The 25,342-nt window shown below is 36.7% G+C and overlaps 1 protein-coding gene and 1 long non-coding RNA gene across 5 annotated transcripts in view; both read right to left on the reverse strand.

Annotated features, from left to right (window-relative positions):
- Window positions 1-1,515: 1,515 nt before the first annotated feature.
- LOC127879616 (uncharacterized) lies at window positions 1,516-7,885 on the reverse strand. Its single transcript, XR_008049177.1, has 2 exons — window positions 6,274-7,885; window positions 1,516-6,128 (listed from the first exon to the last, which is right to left on the reverse strand). It is a non-coding gene; the product is annotated as an uncharacterized LOC127879616 (long non-coding RNA).
- A 956-nt stretch (window positions 7,886-8,841) lies between these two features.
- Window positions 8,842-25,342, reverse strand: part of LOC127879609 (probable protein phosphatase 2C T23F11.1) — a 32,183-nt gene continuing 15,682 nt past the window's right edge. For 3 of the 4 annotated variants that reach the window (XM_052426565.1, XM_052426563.1, XM_052426564.1), the window contains 6 exons: window positions 24,178-24,243; window positions 17,145-17,218; window positions 15,298-15,439; window positions 14,430-14,513; window positions 12,724-12,869; window positions 8,842-11,694 (listed from right to left, as the gene is read on the reverse strand). In XM_052426565.1, coding sequence (XP_052282525.1) covers window positions 11,506-11,694; window positions 12,724-12,869; window positions 14,430-14,513; window positions 15,298-15,439; window positions 17,145-17,218; window positions 24,178-24,243 — 701 coding nt within the window. In that variant the 3' untranslated portion in view covers window positions 8,842-11,505. The remainder of the gene's footprint in view (window positions 11,695-12,723; window positions 12,870-14,429; window positions 14,514-15,297; window positions 15,440-17,144; window positions 17,219-24,177; window positions 24,244-25,342) is intronic. The other variant, XR_008049169.1, reaches the window with a different exon arrangement.

The raw sequence follows: 25,342 nt of genomic DNA on the forward strand, positions 1-25,342 counted from the left end.
GCAATAAATATTAAAGTGCACAAATAAAGCTTGCCAATATTAGTCCGGTTCTGACCTTTATCCATAAATATATAAAGGTTGCAGTTGTGTAGTGGATATGGTGTCCGACTAGCGATTGTGGGTCAAGGATTCGATCACCACTGTGGTAGCATACTTAAGATTTCCCCTTGACATTAAGTACTTGTTCTAGTCCCAGGAAACGGACTCAAGAGCGTTTCAATTAAGCCTTAGGCTTTCTATGCAATCAAGCTAAAATAAATAGGTTTAAGGTAAATATATTAAAGCACTATTACGAAGAATAAATAAGTTTCCTTACTAGAGACCATTTAAGTAGATTAAAGCCTATCTCACTGAGTAAACCATAATTGTTTCATTAAACTCTTGCAAAACGTGCATAAACAAAACCTAGCGCAAATAAAGTAACCACACCCCTTAAAGATAATCTTTTCAGTTAGTCTTCAATCAATGGCATCAACATACTCGATACACATTAAGGATAAAAGAACTAACCACATCAACGATTCAGATTGTTAAATGACTTTTATGCAAGAAGAAAAAAGAAACTCTTTAAAAATGGGGACTAATTTCATTTGTACCACTGAGGGAATAATGGAATGTAACCTTATTGTTTTTCCGCCCAAATATTTTTGAAAAAAAAAACGATCTTGGAAGTTTATATATGTGAAGAACATGCAAAATACCCCCGGTAGTGTAAGGTATAATATTCCCTTTAATTATCCCCCGCCATACGCGGAGGGATATTGTTTTGGCGATGTCAGTCCATCTTTCTGTCCGTTCGTTTAGCACTTTTGTGTCCGGAGCCATATCTTGGAAGTGCTTAGGCGGATTTCATTGAAACTTGGTATGAGTATATATATGGATAAGAGGATGATGCACGCCAAATGGCATTGTACACCTCCTGTTAATAACGGAGTTATGGCCCTTTGTATCTTAAAAAAATGCTTTTTTAGCTGAGTCTCAAATATAACACTTTTGTGTCCAGAAGCATATTGGCCGGGGATAACAATTCAACGAATTTGCTTGTTATACTAGTAATTGTTGCCTTAAATGTTATGATAATAATAAGTGGCAAGTCTCATTTGTGTTTCAACTAACAATACACAATATGAAATTTTATCATTCATAAAAAATAAAGAAAATCAAGGAAAGTTTGTTTGCCGATACATGTAATATACAGAAGTACCATAAATTAGGCTGAAATGACCCATACGCATTTACAACATGTAAATAAAAAATAAAGTAAACATTACGACATTTTTGACTGCATTAAGGTTGCCCATAGCATTAAAAAATGATGGCCGTAGGACGGTACAAAATTGACTGAACCATTTAATGAAAATAGTTATTTATGGTAGTTTTTATGTTCAGTTCCTTTTATTATTTTGAATTATTCCCGTGCATAAATTTTAAACAACAAGTATCTAACAGATTTGAACATGACAGCTTTAGCAGCAGACACATTACGATGGGCAAGAATTAATGATAACAACACTGTTTTCTGTCAGTACAATATTTATTCGAGAACTGGTTTTATGTAATAACAATTTTTGCATACAATGTTGAACTGCTGCCACACAAGGCATGGCATTCCTAAAACAAATGAGACGTTTTCTGTAGATAAGGGGTTTAATGCATTTGCGTAAAGTGTCGTCCTGGATAAGCCTGTGCTGTTCGTGCAGGCTTATCAGTGACACTTTCCTCTTTTATGATATTTTTCGTTTCAAGAAAGTCTCTTCTTAGCAAAAATCAAGTTTAGGCGGAAACTGCCATCCCTGATTAGCCTGTGCAGACTTCACAGGCTAATGGGGGACGGCACTTTACGCACATGCATTAAACCCCTATATCACAAAGCACTGCTCAAATAAGTCTTTCACTGGGAATTCTAGGCTTGGTGCATGTGCTTCAAGTGTCTACAGAAAAATACCATTAAGGAGGTAAGAATCGTCCCTAATGAAGCCTGTGAGGACTGCACAGGCTAAGCTGTGATGACATTTAACGCACATGCATTTACCATAATCCAGTTGTCCCAGGGCAAGACTCGAATCCTAAGTGGCAAATAAACTTCTGATAACAAAAACATAGGATTAATACTGAGGTAATCTCGCAATTCTTTCCAATTTTTGCATTCAACAAAAGTTATTGCAATGGTAAAGCAAAGCGAGCAAGAAAACAGCTAAATTATTCAATAGTCCAAGGTACAAGTAATACATATGAAGTCCAAATTTAGAGCAATCAAGTGGGTGCAATAAGTTCAAATAATTTAATATCTATATCAATGCTTTAAGCTATTCATATTAAAGGATTTATATTATGTTAAAGGTCATTCATAGAACATTTACCAATTATTTTCAGTTCGTTACCATAGATAAATCAGCACTGTACATAAATTACTAACCAAGCTTCTAATGTGACTATTGATGTTCATTATGTAGACTTTCAATTAACTTAGGAATATAGCATTTTGAAATCAAAATGTCCGTGCCTTCACCTTGCCTCTAATATCCTGATAATTGCCACTTGACCATCTTGAGTATGCTTTAACTAATCTACTTATACAAATGCATTTGTAAATCCTGCAAATGTGCATGTTCCTAACACAGGAATCTAGTCACCAGCATTTGTAAGTCATCAATGTCTCACTGATGTCAAACTGATCAGGATTTTAATAGTCTTTCAACTTAACAAGACATTTTTTAACACAAAACTATGTACACCTTTTACAATTTGTATTGCTATCATGGTTTTCTACTAGTATGGCAGGCATGACCTATAAACAAGAGGGCCCTGATGTCCCTGAAGCGCTCACACGAGTTCGAGGTAAACCAAAAGTCAAAAGTTGACCTAGTGAGTAAGTTTTTGGACACAGGTTACTCAGATCGAAAGAGGACCTGTATTGTCAAAATAACATTTTGACCAAGTTTTATCAAGATCGAGTCATAAAATATGTGGTCTCTTGAGTGGTTACAAGGTTTTTCATGGATTGACCTGGTGACCTAGGTAGGAAGCACAGGACCTAAATTCTAACTTTGCATAAATATGGTCAACATAACCCTTTGCATGCTGGGAAATTTGTCGTCTGCTAAAATGTTGTCTGCTGAATTTCTAAAATTAGCATTTTCTTCGAATTTTTTTCAAAGAATACTATCAGAATAGCAAACAGTTTGGATCCTGATGAGACACCACGTTCTGTGGCGTCTCAACTGGATCCAAACTGTTTTCAAAGGCCTTTAAAATTCGGTTCCCGCACTGAAAGGGTTAAACAAGAATCGTCAAGATCGAGTCACACACATGGTCTATAGAGGGAAAATAAGTTTTTTGATATAACATTTGATCTGGTGACCTTGTGTTTGGATGCATGCATCCCCCCCCCCCTTATTAACTCAACATAGATATTTCCCAGATAAACAATCTACACAAGTTTCAACAAGTGCAATAACAAGCTAAAATTCCATAACACAAGATGCACCATCACGGACTTGAAGTGACCAAAATAGCTAACCACCAGCACTTCATGCTAAGGTGATCTAAAAATATTAACGATACAAGTAGATGTAAACTGGGATTTCAACAGGAAGTCAGCAAGGTTCTACTGTCAAGAAGCATGTAACAATAGATGGCTTTTAGGGTCAAAAGCAAGCAGTTGAAAAACAAGTCCCTGACATTTAGTTTTAACATGGTACAAGTACAGGTAAAATAATAATCATACATATGTAACAAAATGTGGATTACATGACGTTGATGGTTGGGAGGGAAACCACAGAATCTGATAAAGAAATGTAAAGCATATAGAGTAGCTTCCCAGTCAACCTTCCATGCGCATAAGATAACATCGGATAAATATCAGCAACAATTACTTAACTGACTTATATTACAATGTTAGATTTCACATAACATATCAACATTTGTGCAAAAGCAATGGAAACAGCAACAGTGCCTTGTGAAATCGTCTTGTCCAATTACCTAACAAACACAAAACTTCAAAAACATTTTTGGTAAACTTCAAACAAATAACAAACGTGTGCAATCTGAAAGAACACCGCAATAGTGGAACACTATGAAGGGAATCTGGAAATATTCAAAATGAGCAACAGTCTGGCAAAGGGGGCTAAATGCATGTGCGTAAATGTTCGTCCAAGGTTATCCGTTGCAGTCCACACAGGCTTATCAGGGACCACACTTTCTGCCTTGACTGGATTTTTGATAAGACGAGAATTCCTTTGAATAAAAAACATACCATAAAAGAGCAAAGGGTTGTCCCTGATAAGCCCCGATTGTGGACTATACTGTCTAATCTAATCATTCATCTATTATTATTTGTGCACAAATAATTTAACCGTGTGAAGACCCTAGATAAAAATGCTGATTTTTTTCTTACTTGTTACCTGGCGACACACATTTTCAAGTCTATTTCAATAAATTTGGCATAGATATTTATAAAAATGGCATCGTATGAACCAGTAGTCATAGTATAAGCAACATTGAAGCCTAATATGCATTCATCTATTATTATTTTGGGCACATGCATTGAACCCCTCTTTCCCAGAGTTGGACCAATATGAAAACAAGCCTGGCTATTCACTCAGCCCTTATTAGAGACTTTTACATTTTAACATAAATAGTCAAATGGATGATGACAATAAGGGACACCATTGTCAATACAATCTTCTTAATCCTTTACTTGGAGAATGAAAGTGGTTGCACCCGATTATTGTTTAAGTGGCAATAACTCCTGAAATTCAATGTCGCAGAACTGCATTACAATATTCTCATGTACATCCTGTAAGATAAGTGCATTTAATAATTTTGAATGTCAGTTGGCTGTCCATAAAGCGCAGTGGTTGGTATACACGCTCCTAGTCTGGGCAACAGTTTGAAATGCCATATTAATAATTGAAGAGCAAAAACTCCCTGAAAAATCATGGGACCAACAAGACCTGACAGGGATACCCATGTCTGGCCAATAGGAATGCAGCATATCAATTTGCTTTTAATTAGAATCATAAGTGTCTAAGGTCTCATGCAAAACCGAATCAAAGAGCAATTAACTCCCTGAACAATTATTGGACTGGACAGCCTACCCAGGATGTACATGTCGACCCTGTAGCTATGATCCTGCATATACAGTTTCAGCTAATTGGATCATTAGTTTCTGAAATCTTGCCCAGAAAAAATAAGTGTGATAGACGGACAGAAAATGAGTACAAATGAAACCATTATTTTGGAAATTCGTTTCAGACCCATGCAAACTCAATTCCATCAAAATTAAAATTCGGTCAGACTAACAAAGTGGCGACCTTTTGGGGATTACAAAAATAAATATTGTATCTGATAGCACTTTCACTTTACAGTGTGCACACATTGAATAAATAGCGAATATAATCAATACAAAAATAGGGCATTTCAAATAAAACAATGCAATGTTAATACAACATCCTACATAACATACTTCCAACAAAACTGTCATACCCAGAATCTTATAAACCTAAATATAAATACACATAAATTGTACAGTTCTTTATCAGAGTAAATAATATGTACAAACAATATGTACACAACATTTATTACAAATCAATCGGATAATCCTATTACGCAACTATTGAAACAAAAAATATATTTGTTAAAATGTGTACCATACTTGGTAAGAGTTTATCAAATATGTGATAAAACACTGTGAAACTACATCATAACATTTTCAATTATATCTCCAAGTATATCAGACATAAAAACAAGGGCTGTTTGTAAAACATGCATGCCCCCCATATGGGCTGTCCGTTGTACTGGCAGCCATTGTGTGAATACGACTTTTGTCACTGTGACCTTGACCTTTGACCTAGTGACCTGAAAATCAATAGGGGTCATCTGCAAGTCACGATCAATGTACCTATGAAGTGTCATGATCCTAGGCAAAAGCGTTCTTGAGTTGTCATCCGAAAATCATTTTACTATTTCGGGTCACCGTGACCTTGACCTTTGACCTTGTGACCTCAAAATCAATAGGGATCATCTGCGAGTCATGATCAATCTACCTATGAAGTTTCATGATCCTAGGCATATGCGTTCTTGAGTTATCATCCGAAAATCATTTTACTATTTCGGGTCACCGTGACCTTGACCTTTGACCTAGTGACCTAAAAATCAATAGGGGTCATCTGCGAGTCATGATCAATCTACCTATAAAGTTTCATGATCCTAGGCATATGCGTTCTTGAATTATCATCCGAAAATAATTTTACTATTTCGGGTCACCGTGACCTTGACCTTTGACCTAGTGACCTCAAAATCAATAGGGGTCATCTGCGAGTCATGATCAATCTACCCATGAAGTTTCATGATCCTAGGCGAATGTGTTCTTGAGTTATCATCCGGAAACCATTTTACTATTCCGGGTCACCGTGACCTTGACCTTTGACCTAGTGACCTCAAAATCAATAGGGGTCATCTGCGAGTCATGATCAATCTACCCATGAAGTTTCATGATCCTAGGCGTATGCGTTCTTGAGTTATCATCTGGAAACCATTTTACTATTTCGGGTCACTGTGACCTTGACCTTCGACCTAGTGACCTCAAAATCAATAGGGTTTATCTGCGAGTCATGATCAATGTACCTATGAAGTTTCATGATCCTAGCCCCAAGCGTTCTTGAGTTATCATCCGAAAACCACCTGGTGGACGGACCGACCGACCTACCGACCGACATGAGCAAAGCAATATACCCCCTCTTCTTCGAAGGGGGGCATAACAAAAGCTTTAGTAGAAGCATTTCAATTATAACTTCATTCACATTATTATGATTTGTGTTGTCACGCTCACACACTTTTGATACCAGTTATTCAACTATGCTAAAATACTGAACATAGAAAATATCCAGATTAATTTTACCACTTTTTTACAACAAAAACTATAGCCTCCAAATTATTTACCCTTTCTTATGGAGAAGTCATCCCATACATACAAGTAAACACTCAGAGAGAGAAGAAAAAGATTTGAGCCTCTTACTGGGAAAACAGGCCTTAATGCATGTCCGCTAAGTGTCGTCCCAGGTTAGCCTGTGCAGTCTCACAGGCTTATCAGCGACAAACTTTCTGCTAAGACTAGACTTTTGTTTAGAAGAGACTTCCTTTCAATGAAAAATCTCATAAAAGTGGAAAGTGTCGTCCCCGATAAGCCTGTGTGACCATTAAGCCCTCTTCTCCCAGACTGTGTGACCATTAAGCCCTCTTCTCCCAGACTGTGTGACCATTAAGCCCTCTTCTCCCAGACTGTGTGACCATTAAGCCCTCTTCTCCCAGACTGTGTGACCATTAAGCCCTCTTCTCTCAGACTGTGTGACCATTAAGCCCTCTTCTCCCAGACTGTGTGACCATTAAGCCCTCTTCTCCCAGACTGTGTGACCATTAAGCCCTCTTCTCTCAGACTGTGTGACCATTAAGCCCTCTTCTCCCAGACTGTGTGACCATTAAGCCCTCTTCTCCCAGACTGTGTGACCATTAAGCCCTCTTCTCCCAGACGGTGTGACCATTAAGCCCTCTTCTCCCAGACTGTGTGACCATTAAGCCCTCTTCTCCCAGACTGTGTGACCATTAAGCCCTCTTCTCCCAGACTGTGTGACCATTAAGCCCTCTTCTCCCAGACTGTGTGACCATTAAGCCCTCTTCTCCCAGACTGTGTGACCATTAAGCCCTCTTCTCCCAGACTGTGTGACCATTAAGCCCTCTTCTCCCAGACTGTGTGACCATTAAGCCCTCTTCTCCCAGACTGTGTGACCATTAAGCCCTCTTCTCCCAGACTGTGTGACCATTAAGCCCTCTTCTCCCAGACTGTGTGACCATTAAGCCCTCTTCTCCCAGACTGTGTGACCATTAAGCCCTCTCTCCCAGACTGTGTGACCATTAAGCCCTCTTCTCTCAGACTGTGTGACCATTAAGCCCTCTTCTCCCAGACTGTGTGACCATTAAGCCCTCTTCTCTCAGACTGTGTGACCATTAAGCCCTCTTCTCCCAGACTGTGTGGCCATTAAGCCCTCTTCTCCCAGACTGTGTGACCATTAAGCCCTCTTCTCTCAGACTGTGTGACCATTAAGCCCTCTTCTCCCAGACTGTGTGACCATTAAGCCCTCTTCTCCCAGACTGTGTGACCATTAAGCCCCTCTTCTCCCAGACTGTGTGACCATTAAGCCCTCTTCTCCCAGACTGTGTGACCATTAAGCCCTCTTCTCCCAGACTGTGTGACCATTAAGCCCTCTTCTCCCAGACTGTGTGACCATTAAGCCTCTTCTCCCAGACTGTGTGACCATTAAGCCCTCTTCTCCCAGACTGTGTGACCATTAAGCCCTCTTCTCCCAGACTGTGTGACCATTAAGCCCTCTTCTCCCAGACTGTGTGACCATTAAGCCCTCTTCTCCCAGACTGTGTGACCATTAAGCCCTCTTCTCCTCAGACTGTGTGACCATTAAGCCCTCTTCTCTCAGACTGTGTGACCATTAAGCCCTCTTCCACTTAAGCCTCTTCTCTCAGACTGTGTGACCATTAAGCCCTCTTCTCCCAGACTGTGTGACCATTAAGAGCCCTCTTCTCCCAGACTGTGTGACCATTAAGCCCTCTTCTCTCAGACTGTGTGACCATTAAGCCCTCTTCTCCCAGACTGTGTGACCATTAAGCCCTCTTCTCCCAGACTGTGTGACCATTAAGCCTCTTCTCCCAGACTGTGTGACCATTAAGCCCTCTTCTCCCCAGACTGTGTGACCATTAAGCCCTCTTCTCCCAGACTGTGTGGACCATTAAGCCCTCTTCTCCCAGACTGTGTGACCATTAAGAGCCCTCTTCTCCCAGACTGTGTGACCATTAAGCCCTCTTCTCCCAGACTGTGTGACCATTAAGCCCTCTTCTCCCAGACTGTGTGACCATTAAGCCCTCTTCTCCCAGACTGTGTGACCATTAAGCCCTCTTCTCTCAGACTGTGTGACCATTAAGCCCTCTTCTCCCAGAGCAAGGCTCAGACATTCACTGAAAAATTGGGCATTGACATTTGAACAAATATTGTTCTGAGCCGCAGATTATTGCCACACTTTTCAAGTCCAATGCATACCAGTAGTTACGACAATGCATGTCGCATTGAGAGAATTGGTATTCAAATAATCATCAAAGGATCTTCAATAGGACCCACAGCTCGGTCAAATGACAAGATATATATCTCACCTCCTACAAAAATGACCTAATCCGATTGGCTAGGAGCAGTCACATGCCCATGGAGTATTTTCCATACACCCCAAGTAATTTCCATACTACCCGAGTAATCAAGTAGTTGGTCGAGATATAATCGTTACAACGTTAGTAACTGACGGTGTATGGGATAAACACCCTCAGCAATTTAATACCATACAAGAGCCAAATTACTGAGGGTGTATATCTCATACACCTTCATTTACTAACGGTGTAACTTATAATACATGGTTTTTACTACCTTGGTTAATGCAATAGTTGAAAATAATTACAAATAATAATTGTTATTATATAGAAAAATATCAAAGTAGCAAAACATGCATATCTTTCGATAAACATGGTCAATTTGATTGAGACAGCTGTTTTGATTAGTGACTGGTTAAATTACTTTTTAAAACAATCAACACTGAAAAAGTAAATATGAAATACAATAAAAGTAATTTTGATAACGCACTTAAGTGAAGTCCATAATACCGGGTAATAGAGCAAAATAAATAACAGTATATAATATTTATATATACAAAAAGAAAAACAATTAAAGGTATGCTTCCAGGGTCAAAACAATGTTAATGTGAAAAGAATAATGAAAACATTAATAAATAATAAAAAAAGATATATTTTCTAAAAACAAACAGGAAAAATGTGTTTGTCAGAAACACTATGTCCCCTTCTGCGTCGCTTTGAAATTATTTTTTTTTTTACCTTTGACCTTGAAGGATGACCTTGACCTTTCACCACTCAAAATGTGCGGCTTCATGAGATACACATGCATGCCAAATATCAAGTTGCTATCTTCAATATTGCCAAAGTATTCATAAAATGAGCGATTTTGGCCGCATATATTTGACCTCTGACCTTGAAGGATGACCTTGACCTTTCACCACTCAAAATGTGCAGCTCCATGAGATACACATGCATGCCAAATATCAAGTTGCTATCTTCAATATTGCAAAAGTATTCATAAAATGAGCGATTTTGGCCACATATATTTGACCTCTGACCTTGAAGGATGACCTAGACCTTTCACCACTCAAAATGTGCAGCTCCATGAGATACACATGCATGCCAAATATCAAGTTGCTATCTTGAATATTGAAAAAGTTATTGCAAATGTTAAAGTTGGAGCAAACAGACCAACAGACAGGGCAAAAACAATATGTCCCCCACTATAGTGGGTGGGGGACATAAAAAAAAAGAAAACAACTGAGATCATAAAAATCAAATGAAATACTTTAGTTTGTATATACTAATATTATAGAATAAACAAATAAATATTTCACTTAAGATTTCATTCCACATGTTGTTATTGTGGAGATTCTGCATTTTTAAATGCTTCAAATTTTTAGGGTATTAGACTATTTTGTCAGTATTCTAATGAAATAAAAATGTACACAATTGTTCATACAAACATCTTTCAATTATGTGAAGTTCTAACATTTCCTAACACAAATTTCATAAATAACTATGACTATTTTGATGTATGGATACATGCATTATAAAGATTAGCCTTGAAAAGGCCTGATGAAAACCATTTCATACACTCAAGACATTACCTTAAATAATGCATTTTCAGCACACAAATAGCCCTATCATGGTTATTACTATTATGCGAGCAAACAAAACAACAGCAAATGACATTTCAGTCTCAGCATTATGCCAATTCTTAACAGTTTGACAAAATTATAACACACAATATGGAACATGTGTTAATCGTCAAAAATGTTAAATTACACACTGCCAAACAACTCATTCTATAAGTTAAAACTGTACACAAAATTTAAATTTACATAATAACAGTGTAAAATTCACTGCGCTATTTATATATAGTTTCAGTCAACTAGTCTACTAATGACCAGACTCCATAAACACTTCAATGTTCATGAATATGTATATCACAAGATTTCTGCTTACAGCACTTATACCACACAAACATTCTTCTGCAAAAATTCACTCCCTAAACCAAAACAATATACCCAGCACTTTTATTTCTTGATTTATGGAAGGGGCCTACATTCATATTGGGAGACGGGGTATAAACAAAACTGAGAAAGGTGAATAAAGATAAATACATTTTTATAAATAAACTTAAAATTTGGGATAAAATTGCTTCATTTACAAGACATTCTCCAGGAAAAAGAGGCCTTTCACTGAGAGAAGGGGCTTACAACTGTATTAAGCCCCTACTGAATAAAGAAGGAAAAAAATCCCTGCAACCCCAGAAACACACTGGCAATTTCAACATTTTCTCCACCGCTAATTTCCCCACTATTTTAGGTCATAGTTGTTCAGGTGAGGTACAGGGCCGCCGATGCACGGCTGCGCGCACCGACGTATGAGGTCCTCGTATGGTCGCCCATGCAAGAAGCAAACCAGGCACACAGTCATGTTATCACAGCCGAGTCCACCCATCTGACAGTCGGGCGCCAGACACCGCATCATCAGCTCCTCACAGATCTGACATGGAGGGAACAACATTTGAGCTGCCCTCTGGGAAAATGGGGCTTAAAGCACGTCCATAAAATGCCATCTCAAATATGCCTGAGCAGTCCGCACAGGCTAATCTGGGACACTCTCTGCTTTTAAGGAAGTTTTTCTTTAAAAGAAGTCTCTTTTAAAGACAATCCAGTTCACGGGCAAGTGTTGTCCCTTATTAGTCTGTGCTGACTGCACAGGCATATAGGGTGACACTCTAAGCACATGCATTAAGCCCAGTATTCCCAGAACAAGGCTCATTAACTCTTTCAGTGCGGGAACCGAATTTTGAAGGTCTTTGCAAACAGTTTGGATCCAGATGAGACGCCACAGAACGTGGCGTCTCATCTGGATCCAAAGTGTTTGCTATTCTGATAGTATTCTTTGAAAAAAAATCGAAGAAAATGCTAATTTTAGAAATTCAGCAGACGACATTTTAGCAGACGACAAATTTCCCAGCATGCAAAGGGTTAAGTGATTTTCTATATTTGCTTGACTTACAGCGTGTACCAGGGCTCCCCTTGGCTAAAAATGTGTGTCAACCAAATTCCCTTTGAATATCAGAATTCATTTTGAATATTGTATGTGGGTGGATGAAGAAAAAGCTGTAGCAAAATAGAATTTCCATAGCAGAATTAGCCGATGTGAAGCCATTGGGTAATTTGGCGTATAGCAGAGTACAAGAAAACCCTGTGATAAACTTTTTGCAAAAGAAACATTTTTTGCAGCATGAGCAAGATTTTGTGATTAGTAATTTCATCGCAAAATGTATTTACTAGACAAAAAGTAACATTAAAGAAATAATTATTTCTAAAATGGTGTTAAAAATGTTGACCAAAACATATCGTTTGTTACTTTTAAATACATAACAGAATAAGGATTATTCTAATTTTTACAAGCTTGTTTTTTTTTTAGATTATTACTTCAACCACACCCATGATTTCATCATAAATCATAAGAGTCAAAAATAGCTAATAATCTTATATAAAATGATATTAATGTTTAACATACTGTTTCAGGTTCCATCCGTTGAGCAAGCCTAGCGCGCACAAAGTCGACAACTTCCTGGTTGGTCAGCACGTCCCATATACCGTCACAGGCCAGCACGATGAACTCGAAATCTGAGCTCAACTGCCGCTCCTGTACATCTGGGAAGGCTGCAACATTGCATGATACACATTTTTACACTCTTTTTTTTCCCCACAGTTTTTTACTTTATTTAAGCCATACCAGAAAGGTTGGTTGACTTTTACCTACACTTCCTGGGCAGCAGAGCAGATGTAAGCACTAAACCAGTACTAAGTACATATAACAGAAACTGTTATCTACCATACTCAGATGTAGGAGAAAAGTGACCACAGACACAGTTTCTAAATCAATCAACACATCTCGAAAGAAGTTCATCAGGAATGTTTTTGGAAATTATTTTACAGTTTATATGTACATTCCAAGAAAAAAATTCACATACCGCGACAGTTTTGATTCACCATTGGTGAATCTTCATCAGACTGTGACTTCGCGGGAAGTGAACGTCACAGGGCGGGCTTACTGCCGTACTGGTTCCCAGCAGTAAACAAAGGCCTGTAGATGGGGCCCAGTTGGTAGCCCCCCTCGTCCCTGTTCATCACCCGTCTCTCCTTAGCTATCGCTACCAATTCCCTAAGTTTTCTGAGTGCGGTGTTGTTTTCCCTATCTATCACTTTCACCCCCTCCCAGTCAATGACATGGTTGTGCCTAGCTATATGGTTTGTAACTGCACTGGAGTTTTCTGTTGTTTCCGCTTCTCTTCTTCCTGATCGTGTGAAAACTTGTGGGCTGTTCTTGGCATCTTTTTTGTGCTCATTGATCCGAGTACCAAGTTTGCGACCTGTTTCTCCTATGTACACAGTTTCACAATTCTTGCACAAGATCTTGTATACACAGCCGCACACCTCTTCCATCGGCGCCTTGTCGTTAGGATGTACAAGAAAGCGTCTGAGAGTGATGTGTGGTCACATTGCTACACTTATGTTGTGCTTTCTGTAGACTCGCGCCAGCGCCTCAGATACATTTTTCACATAGGGAATGACTACCATACGCTTTGACTTGTTCTTGGACCCTTCCCCTCCTGTTTTTCTGAAATCTTCGTTTCAGTGTCTTTAACCACTTTGTTTATTGTCCATTGTGGATATCCACACACTTTCAGTGCTCCCCTGATGTGGTAAAGTTCCCTTTTCTGATCCTCTTTATCAGTCACTATTGTAAAACATCTGTCGACTAGAGTTCTTACCAAACTCAATTTGTAAGATAAACGCACTCAGAAAACTTAGGGAATCGTTAGCAATAGCTAAGGAGAGACGGGTGATGAACAGGGACGAGGGGGCCTACCAACTGAGCCCCATCTACAGGCCTTTGTTTACTGCTGGGAACCAGTCCAGCAGTGAGCCCGCCCTGTGACGTGCATTTCCCGCGAAGTCACAGTCTGATGAAGATTCACCAATGGTGGATCAAAACTGTCACAGTATGTGAAAAAATTTCTTGGAATGTAGATATTAACTGTTAAATAACAATCAAAACATGTTTTGGAAAGGCTTTGGCAGAGTCTGAGATGAAAACGATGTTAAATTAAGAACAAATCATACACACGAAAGTATGACCATGGCAGGTTTCATTTGACCATCTCCTATCATCACCACAGAAATTTTAAACAGATCATGTTGAGCCAATTTTTTTGTTACCTGTGACAATTTGTTCCTCTGGTTTTTTCTTGTCATTTTTCTTGAAAATGAAGTCCCCAAGAGCTCTTGATAATGCAAGATTACCTAGAAATACAAGTTATCAAGATAAATGGTTAATGTTATGTTAAAGATTTGGCAAACAAATATTGGGAATACATGTATGTTTAATAAGTATTAGAATTTCTTGACAATCAATACTTTTTACCTTTTAGTGTGACTTTGACCTTTGTGGTAAAAAAACCATCTTTTCATAATGGTTGACCTTTGTGCTAAGTTATTAAAAAATCCATTTGTGGCAAAGTTATGCCTTAGACAGGAATGTTTGTCAAAATTGACCTTTTATCTCTATGTTTAATTGACCTTCGAGGTAGGAAGAAGGGCTTTAAACATGACATTTCGTCTTATGATAGTTCACATTTCCACAAAATTATTTCATAATCCATGAATGATGGTGTTTGCAATAAATACAAGTTTTGCTTTAAAATAGGGTAATGATTTGAACAAACTACCCATATATCATGAAATTTGTAGTCTTTAAACACTGCCAACTGTCCTCCATGTGTAAATATTAATTCTAAGGAGAGAAACTATATAAGAACTTGCTTCTTTTGTTTCAATCCTTTTCTGCTTATATTGTGTATGATCTGTATATATTGTACATGCCATAAGAAATAAATATGTTTAAAGTAACAAACTACCCGAAGCATAACCAAATGATGTCACAAGCCAAATATCAAACCTCTTTGCCTATATGACTTAGAGAAGATTTGTTAAAGTCCTTTTGCTATATAAGTATTAAATGCAAAAACACAATATGCCTGCAACATCCCTTTGAGGTCATAAAAACACCTGCATGGATGACACTTGCCATTTACTCTGTTGAATTCCACCCATCCTCCGGCTGCAATGATTCGTCTGGTTTCTCCCTCGTTGCCTGGCTTGTGGTCATTAGACAGCACGTCTACGCGACCTCGTACACTGGCTACTGCTCTCGAGTCACCCACGTTTGCCTGACATACCGGGTACACAGAGTAAGACTCAACACATAAAATGCATTTCAATTAACCTCACAAGTATACACCCTGTTGCTTCAGTTTTTTAGCTTTAAGTACTGACCAAAGAAGCAAAACAGGCGTTTTTTGTTTTTTTTAATGAGGTACCTATCTTCAATCGGGAATTAGCCGTTGCTTCAGTTTTTTAGCTTTCAGTACTGACCAAAGAAGCAAAACAGGCGTTTTGTATTACTTTTTTGTAAAAAGGTACCTATCTTCAATTGGGAATTAGTTGTTCTGATTCTGTCCAGATTAGTAAATATATACCACATATAAGAGAGTCAATTTGATATGATTGTATGATCTCATGAGGTACATGTATCTATTTGCAAAGTATTTATTTAAACTGAACCATTATTTAAATTTAAGACAGACTTTTTTAAAACCTTACAGTTTCAAGAATAATTATTGTCATCGCATCATAATTCATGCTTTACCTCAATAACACTCCATGGCTTAAACTAAGATGTATTTCCACCATGCACAGTTTAGTGATGGCATTTTGTACATTATGCATGACATCATTTTATGTATTTCAAGACATTCTTTTTTATTGATGTTCTAAATAAAGAAATAAAAACGCAAAATAAGATTGGATAAATGGAATACCTGACAACTGACATACACTGTAACTCCAATATATCGCGGTTGAAGGGGTCCAAAGATCGCGACTGTGATATATCCGGCGCGCGATATAAATTGTAAGGTTATGTATGCATGTATATGTATGCATTAGCATTGTTATGCAATCTCAAAACACGCTATTTACCTACCTTATTCAATTATGTGTTATATCCATATGTTATTCATTGGTATAACACAAAACATTATTTCTTGTGAGTATTTTCAAATGCATATAATTAAATTTGTAATCTGAAAAACATTGCTGAGTTGTATTGTTCAAGAAAGCATGCACAAATTAGACCCATGTACAAAATGACGTCATTCATTCTCATGAAAAGCATGGAAAGCATGGGTTTTAATAGTAGTGCATTTTGACAAACTGAGGGATCTTTACCTTGAAATTAAAAGCAAGTAGTTTACACTGTATCTAACGCACACAGATTGTTGAGATAGGTCAGTATTGACTTGTGACATTTACAGTTATAATTGTGTACACCTTCATGTGTGCACTGGTGCGTTTCGGCAGTTCAAAGCAAATTCAATACAGAATGGTAACCCCGAAATGACCTGTGATGTTTGACAAGAGGGGCTATTGTTTATCGCAGTACACAGGTGTTAAAGTGATGTACAATTTAAGCAAACAATCTGGTCAAAACTGGATTATGAATGTTGGATAAAAGTTGGTGAAAAAAGGGAAAAATACTAGCTTGAAACGGATTTTAATTTATCAAATTCTCAGATTAAAACATTTTATTTGGGGATTATGCTCCTCAGATTTTTGGGAGCCATAGCCGATTTGCGATATATTGGACAACGCGATATAACGGACCGTGATGTATTGGAGTTGCAGTGTATACAGATTTTTTTAATGCTCAGCTAACAACCCTAAACCCTAGCCAAAGCTTATGATAACAGTTTTCTAAGCCTTGCTTGATGAACCCATAGATTTAACACTAACGTGGTAGAATTCGCTATATCCTTAGTGGTAAGTTTCAGATCATGAAGATGAGTATCGACCCAGAAAGAGCATGTTACGTACACAGTAGATTCTGCTGTTTTTCACCAGGACGGTTATGGCTGTAGTTCCTGCTAACTCTTCCTTCATGGTATCATCTGTCAACAAACAACATTAACCCATTTATGCCTAGTGGACTCTCCCATCCTTCTAAATTGGATCAATTTATTTCCAAAATTAGGGATGTCTAGTGTATTTATTTCTATATTTAGAATATTTCTTACAAATATTCCATTTAGCAAACAGCATAGACGCTGATGAGACGCCGCATCATGCAGCATCTCATCTGGGTCTACGTTGTTTGCCATGGCCTTTTTCCTAGACGCTATGCATAATTAGGTCAAGGTAAGTCACTGATTCAATGCAGGACAAAAGGATACATGTATTAAACTCGGGCAACTAAGTCACGCCTGGTAAACCAACTTATGAATCCCCAACAGGGATACGCTTAAAATCATAAGTTGTACTTCCGGGGATACATAAATTGACAGGAAAACTGCCAAAATGGAGCCTCAAGAGGTGAGTCGTTGTGATTTTTCACATATATCCTCTACTTGGAGACCTTTTCTCCCAAAAAGCTCAATGCTATTCGACCGCACACACATTATTTATGGTAAATGTGTACTGAATATAGATTATTCTTTTGAATCCGTCCCGAAATCGCTTTCCTAGTGGTGACCTAGATAGACAATGGGGTTAGCATTTTGCATTTTCATCGAAATTCTTACACATAACAGTCGGACATTGTATCCACTTTATATTTTGAACATTTCATATTGCCAGCGACATCAGAATCTTCTTTGTCACAAATCGTTTTGGAACGGCCACAATTCACCAAAATCTAATAGGGATGCATAAGTGGTATTGGGATACATAAGTTGTATTCGTAGTCAACATATCTCTCGCTCGTGTGAATTACTTTGGGGCTCGAGTTATATTGCTTTTTAGAAAGAAATTACGGTTATTAGGTCTACTCGTATATTCCGATTCTTTCAGTGATGGTTACACCATCATTATTACTGCTGAAATTATTAGTTAATGGTTTGATATGTCATTATTTTGGGTATTTGTGTCTGTTGTCCTCTGTCTGAAGAATAAAAAAGCATACCTATCAACCCAACAATTTTCACCAATGTTACCTGAACAGCTTTTTTTTTTCTTGCTTTAACACTGATTAACAATAGATGAACTTAATTTAAGAACTTTGTTTCAGGGATAATTACTATGATACAGAAGCACGGCTCCAGGGCAAGCAGTCCAAAGAAAAGACAGTTACATTTTCTGGATTTAACCAGCCACTAAAAGGAGATCAGCCGATTAGATCCTGTTACGCTTACAAAATAAATGAAGCAAAAGTGTTGACTTCCAAACGGGTTTGAGTTCACTTTGAAAGTGGCTCACAGCTAGGGAACTGATGTATATATATAAGACTTGTATCTATTTGTGTGTTAATAATCCACAGGTCAAGGTCACAGGGTAGCATTTTAATATATTACTATAATATGAAAATCGTGTATGAGTGATAAATTAAGTACCTTTTGACACTTTTATTTCAACATTGGTAAAGTTGATGTCTATAAGTCACATTCTAAACTTTATATTTTCATGTTCTACAGATGTATGTATATAATGGCATTTTATTGGGGGGGGGGGGGGGGGGGCGGGGCATACATGTTTCACAAACATTTCTTGTCTTTACAAAATGTATTATAAGGTGCTACTTGTGATTCTGAACATTTTTTATCTAAGTCTTGAAAGTTTTGGCATTGAAGTGACTGACACAATATCTGTATGGATAGCCTTCATAAGTCAATTACATTATCCACGCTAAAATTGTAATGATATTGAATAAATTGTTATTTTGGTGATTCTTTTATTTGATTGTTAGTCCTTTAAATTGCAAATTAAAGGGAGAGAATTTTCTAAGTGTTTGAAGTCAGTATCATGGGTAGTGGTTTTGGTGTATTCGGACCACCTTCCCCTGTCAAAATGGAGTTCATTATTGTTTCTTCATCATAAAAGGCAACTTAAACTTTGATTTGTAATTAAGCTTGCGTCTTTTTTACTACATGAACATGCATTGTTTTTCATTTTAGACTTAAGATGTGCCATTTGAAATGTTACAATCACATTGTAATATGTAATGCAATTTCTTATTATTTGAATAAACATATACTGCAGTAAGTTATGTAATTTGCTATTTGTCGCATGTTACTTCAAACAAACATGTTTGAAGCTTACATCGGTCAGTCAACTTTGTAAAATGTGTCCAAGTTGATTTCAGAAAATACAAAACAGAAAGAGTCATTCATTTGTATTTTTAATTTATAAAACTAACAGAAACAGCAAAACATAAAATGTATCGTAAAAGAAACAACAGTAGTAAGGCTGAACAAACAAAGTATTTCTTGATTTAATAGGCTCTGCCACATATGACTTTCATGGCCAAATTTGGTACATTTATATTTTGTTAAATCCTTTTTATAAGCGTTAAATTTCACTTTTTGTCAATGTCAAAATCAATTCAACACTTAACGAAAAATATTGTGAATATTTGATAATTTATTTGTTTAGTGCATTATTACCATATTTGAAGAAAAAAAACTGCGTTTAAAAATATGAGCCTGCTAAACTTAATAACTTTGTTCTGCCTTAATTGTATGGCCATCTATTGTGCGTTAACAAGTTACAATCCTGAGCAATTTTATCACATAAATGCTCTTCTTGAGCAAGGTAATTATCACACAGAAGCTCTGCCTGAGCAATATAATTATCACAAGATTTATCCCAAAACAAATACTAAATGCACAGTAATTATCACACAGAAGCTCTGCCTGAGCAATACAATTATCACAAGATTAATCACAAAACAAATACTTAATGCACAATCAATTCAAAGATGAACACAAAAAACACAGGGCTATGATGGCCCTCTCATATCACTCCACTTATCCATAAAAACTTGGGTGTTCTGGAGATGTCATTTGAAAAAAAACTGTTTTTACAAAGCAATTTTTGCTCTAGTAACCTGCTTTAGCAGTGGATGTCCAGAACTACTTAGATAACATTTGTATGGATCCACAAAAGGATCATTCCTGTGCAGGTTCATTAATATGGCCCACTGGTTTAGGATATGTGAGTTAAAGAGTGTTTACACATGGCAAAAGGTTGGTCACAAAAGGTGAAATGCATTAAAAAAACGCAATATTTAAGACTAAAGTGGTACAAACATACATATTTACATGAACTCTTTTTGAGTCAGTGTTATTAAATTATAACTTTTGTACACATTGTAATCACTTAACAAAATGTAAACATGCTAATGACAAGGAAACTTCCAACTGGAATGGTATGATATTCATCCTTCTAAAATGTCAACTATTCATAGGGCAAATCTTGATGATTAAAAAAACATTTTTCAATGGATTCTGGCGTAGGAAATGTATGACAAGAATATTCATAAATATTTGCACATATTCCATTAAAAATTAGTTATTTCTAGCGAAACATCTGTGTAAACACTCTACATATTAGAAATCTAATACAACATTCAATAACTTGATATATGCATTTACATGACATATTTCTGTTATAATAAAGTAAGATAAGTTCATAAATTGACTTCTGTATTGAAATATAGTGTTTAAAACATCAAATTACATATCACAAAGCAACATGTGTACGACTCACATGTAACAGTTTTAACATAAAAGAAACTGAAAAACCAAGGTAAAATGCATTTCCATTTTTCTGCACTTTGCTAATGATGATATTTTGTTAAAGGATTAACTTGTGTGCTGCTGAAATTTATAGATTTACATAAATACAGTACACTCCACGCGTTTTCCCCAAAAACCGCGCTCACTGCACATTTTTTTACCTGCTAGCGAGTGTTTACGCGGAGTTTAAACACGAGGTAAAACGCGGCGTTCCGCTGGGTTCGCTTATACCCGCGGCGTGTATTACTTTAGCCTAGTCAGTAAATGCAGACAATTTCTGTTCTTATCAGCGACCGCCGCGCAACACCGCATTAGCAGTGTGCTACTTGGCATGCCAAAACATAAAAACATTGTCATTAAAAATTGTTTAAATACTGTATAAAAATAAAGATAATTGTATAGAAAATTAATACGTATAAAAATTATGTTTTTTTAATTCACAGGTACGTCTACAATATGAATGAATATACGACATGTCAAGCATTTTGACAAATTAATATTTAAATCATAACACATATAACACAAGGATAAATGTTCCGTAAAATTTCCAAATGAGAATAATACTAAGTAATCCGAAACACACTACGATTTTTAATGTTAACAGGACGTTTACAAATGCTTTCAATATACAGTCATCATGTATATTTCCCGACAAAAGCGCGCGAAAATTATGCTGCAATGTACATGGTCAAGGTATACTCCTGTAAAGCGTGCGTGTATTGATTTTTTGATACAAATTTTGTAGCCGGAGAACACTTAATTCTGTTGATTTCGGTTAAAAGTATTTTTGGTATTTTTTAACAAAATTATATCGCAAATAAATTGATATTTCCTCCAAAATAGTTTCAAATCAAACACGCCGAATCTTTATCGTTACGGTATTTTAGTTGAGTAACTATTTTAACAGTAATTGTACTGTAAACTGATTAAAGAAGACATCTGAGCGGAACTGGATTAAGTGTTTGACGTTATGAAAACACGCAAAGCTTGTCGACTGACCTATTGTGTAGACTGCTGTCTGCGGTGTTTTGACAAAAGGGATTAAAATGTGTGAATGTCACTCTGCCGATTTGGTCCATAATAACTGGTAAACATTGTTTTGACTGTTGATGCAAATAGAATAAAACTGTGAATATTTACTGCAACTATCAACTCAATAGTTACCACCTTCTTTTAGCAATCAATGGAATAACCTACCTTCAAAGAGAAAATAAATGCATCAGTGAGCAGAGAATCGACTTTGTTCCGACAATTAAAACCACTCCTTATGATGGTTGAACGTGTTTACTTGTGTGACAAAAAAAGTCACATGGAACCAGCAGCCCCACTATCGATAGGCGGATACCACATATAAACTAGGATTAGTGGAAAAATTTACCAACCCATGCGAAAGACATCGGGCCTCAGACATTTCCGATAAAATGTGTCGAGGTATAATCAAACATTCGCTTGAAGAAGCAACTTTACTTACAAGGGAAGTAACTTTTGAAAATTGTTAGACCACACAGCGCTAATTCATAGCGTTGACTGGTTCTTGAGCTTTGCTAATCTTAAAGGTAGAGTAACTGCAGCCTATTTATAACGCATTTTTTAAAATTTTATTGTCATTGATTTTAACGAACAAATTTTGAATGAAATATCAAACCATCAACTAATAATTTCAGCAGTAATAATGATGGTGTAGCCATCACTGATAGTATCAGAATATACGAGTAAACCTAATAACCGTTATTTCTCTCTGAACTCGACCCCCAAAGTAATTCACACGAGCAAGAGATATGTTGACTACGAATACAACTTATGTATCCTAATACCACTTATGTATCCCTATTAGATTTTGGTGAGTTGTGGCCGTTCCAAAACAATTTGTGACAAAGGAGAAGATTCTGATGTCACAGGCAATATGAAATGTTCAAAATATAACAAAATGGATGCAATGTCCGACTGTTACAAATAAGAGTTTCGATGAAAATGCGAAATGCTTACCCCATTGTCTATCTAGGTCACCACTAGGAAAGCGATTTCGGGACGAATTCAAAAGAATAATCTATAGGCAGTACAAATTTACCATAAATAATGTGTGTGCGGTCGAATAGCATTGAGCTTTTTGGGAGAAAAGGTCTCCAAGTAGAGGAAATATGTGAAAAATCAAAACGATTCACCTCTTGAGGCTCCATTTTTGCAGTTTTCCTGTCAATTTATGTATCCCCAGAAGTACAACTTATGATTTTAAGCGTATCCCTATTGGGATTTCATAAGTTGGTTTACCAGGCGTGTAAGTTGAAACAGGGTTTGAAATGAAGGAAGTCTGGAAGTAACTTATAGTTTTTGCAGCCGACCTTGGAACCAATGCAGTCATATACACAAAATGGCAAATGCTCGCATCATATATTTAGTTACATTTGATAACACAAGTTGAAATCATTGTGGCAAAAAGAGACAATTGTACGTGGATTAAAATGGAAGGTCTGCATTCTTCCAGAATGGTTTATTTTTTTAAAGACAATTTTATTAAGTGACCACTTTTAGTTACTCCATTAAGTGGTCTCTTAATACAAGATTGAGGGTATAATATATTGATGATTTTCCAAAACCCTAACTGAAAAGTTACTCCTGTATATATATTACCTTAACCAACAAGATATGTGTTTGTCAGAAACACTATGTCCCCTTTTGCGCCGCTATGAAGCTATATATTTGACCTTTGACCTTGAAGGATGACCTTGACCTTTCACCACTCAAAATGTGCAGCTCCATGAGATACACATGCATGCCAAATATCAAGTTGCTATCTTCAATATTGCAAAAGTTATTGAAAATGTTAAAGTTGGGGCAAACAAACAAACATACAAACAAACCAACAGACAGGGCAAAAACAATATGTCCCCCACTATAGTGGTGGGGGACATAAAAAGGAAATTTTGGCAATTTGGAATACAATCACCTAATGACAAAACAGAACTTTAACAAAACTATTATTTATATTTTATTTTACATTTCATGTCTGAGAAGCTGACAACACATCAAAATCAAGGAAGTTTTCACCTTTAGAAAGCCTTATGTGTGCAGGAAAAAGTTACATGTACACATTAACTCACACCCAAGAGGAGACAAAGCCCTTATCATGGCTGTTTATAACTGATTTCAATATCTTGATAATGAGCATTTTATTGCAAAACTCACTTTCTTTCCCGCTGACTGAACTAACCTGACCTAACCTCACTAACCAAGACAAAGATGACAAAACCAATGAGCCTATTCATATTCATAAAGGAAATTCTGATGCAAGCAGGCAATAATAACAAATTAATATTGTTTTATATCAATGAAGTATATACCTTTTATCATATCTTCATCTAGCTGCAGAAAACCCCCCTTGAGCGCTTCACTTATTCGGTTTTGTGCTGCAAACAAGCAAACAAATTAATGACATATTTGAATCGCGTAACCGGCTTGACAGCAAAAGCTTTCACAAGCATTCTAACTTCATGGCAATGTTCAATAAAAGATATCTTGCTGTAAAATAAGAGCAAAACATGCAAGTGACAAAACAAGTAATTGCTCTGATTAACCAGATCTTACTTAAAAAACTATGCTTCATCAGATATGAACTCAGTAGTATTGCTATAGTCAAATATGAACTCAGTAGTATTGCTAGTCAGATATGAACTCAGTAATATTGCTCTAGTCAGATATGACCTCAGTAGTATTGCTATAGTAAGACATGAACTCAGTAGTATTGCTATAGTCAGATATGAACTAAGTAGTATTGCTGTAGTCAGATATGAACTCAGTAGTATAACTATAGTCAGATATGAACTAAGTAGTATTGCTATAGTCAGATATGAACTCAGTAGTATTACTATAGTCAGATATGAACTCAGTATGGCTCTAGTCAGATATGAACTCAGGTGTATTGCTATAGTCAGATATGAACTCAGTAGTATTGCTATAGTCAGATATGAACTCAGTAGTTTTGCCATAGTCAAGATATGAACTCAGTAGTATTGCTATAGTCAGATATGAACTCAGTAGTATTGCTATAGTCAGATATGAATGTTTTGCTATTGTCAGATATGAACTCAGAAGTATTGCTATAGTCAGATATGAACTCAGTAGTATTGTTATAGTCAGATATGAACTCAGTAGTATTGCTATAGTCAGATATGAACTCAGTAGTATTGCTAACATCAGATATGAACTCAGTAGAATTGCTATAGTCAGATTGAACTCAGTAGTATTGCTATAGTCAGATATGAACTCAGTAGTATTGCTATAGTCAGATATGAACTCAGTAGTATTGCTATAGACAGATATGAACTCAGTAATATTGCTATAGTCAAGATATAAACTAAGTACTATTGCTATACATGTAGTCAGATATGAACTCAGTAGTATTGCCATAGTAAGATATGATCTCAGTACTATTGCTATAGTTAGATATGAACTCAGTAGTATTGCGATAGTCAGATATGAACTCAGTAGTATTGTGATATTCAGAAA

Source organism: Dreissena polymorpha, chromosome 4 (genome assembly GCF_020536995.1).
Source record: "Dreissena polymorpha isolate Duluth1 chromosome 4, UMN_Dpol_1.0, whole genome shotgun sequence".
Taxonomy (NCBI): Eukaryota; Metazoa; Mollusca; class Bivalvia; order Myida; family Dreissenidae; genus Dreissena; species Dreissena polymorpha.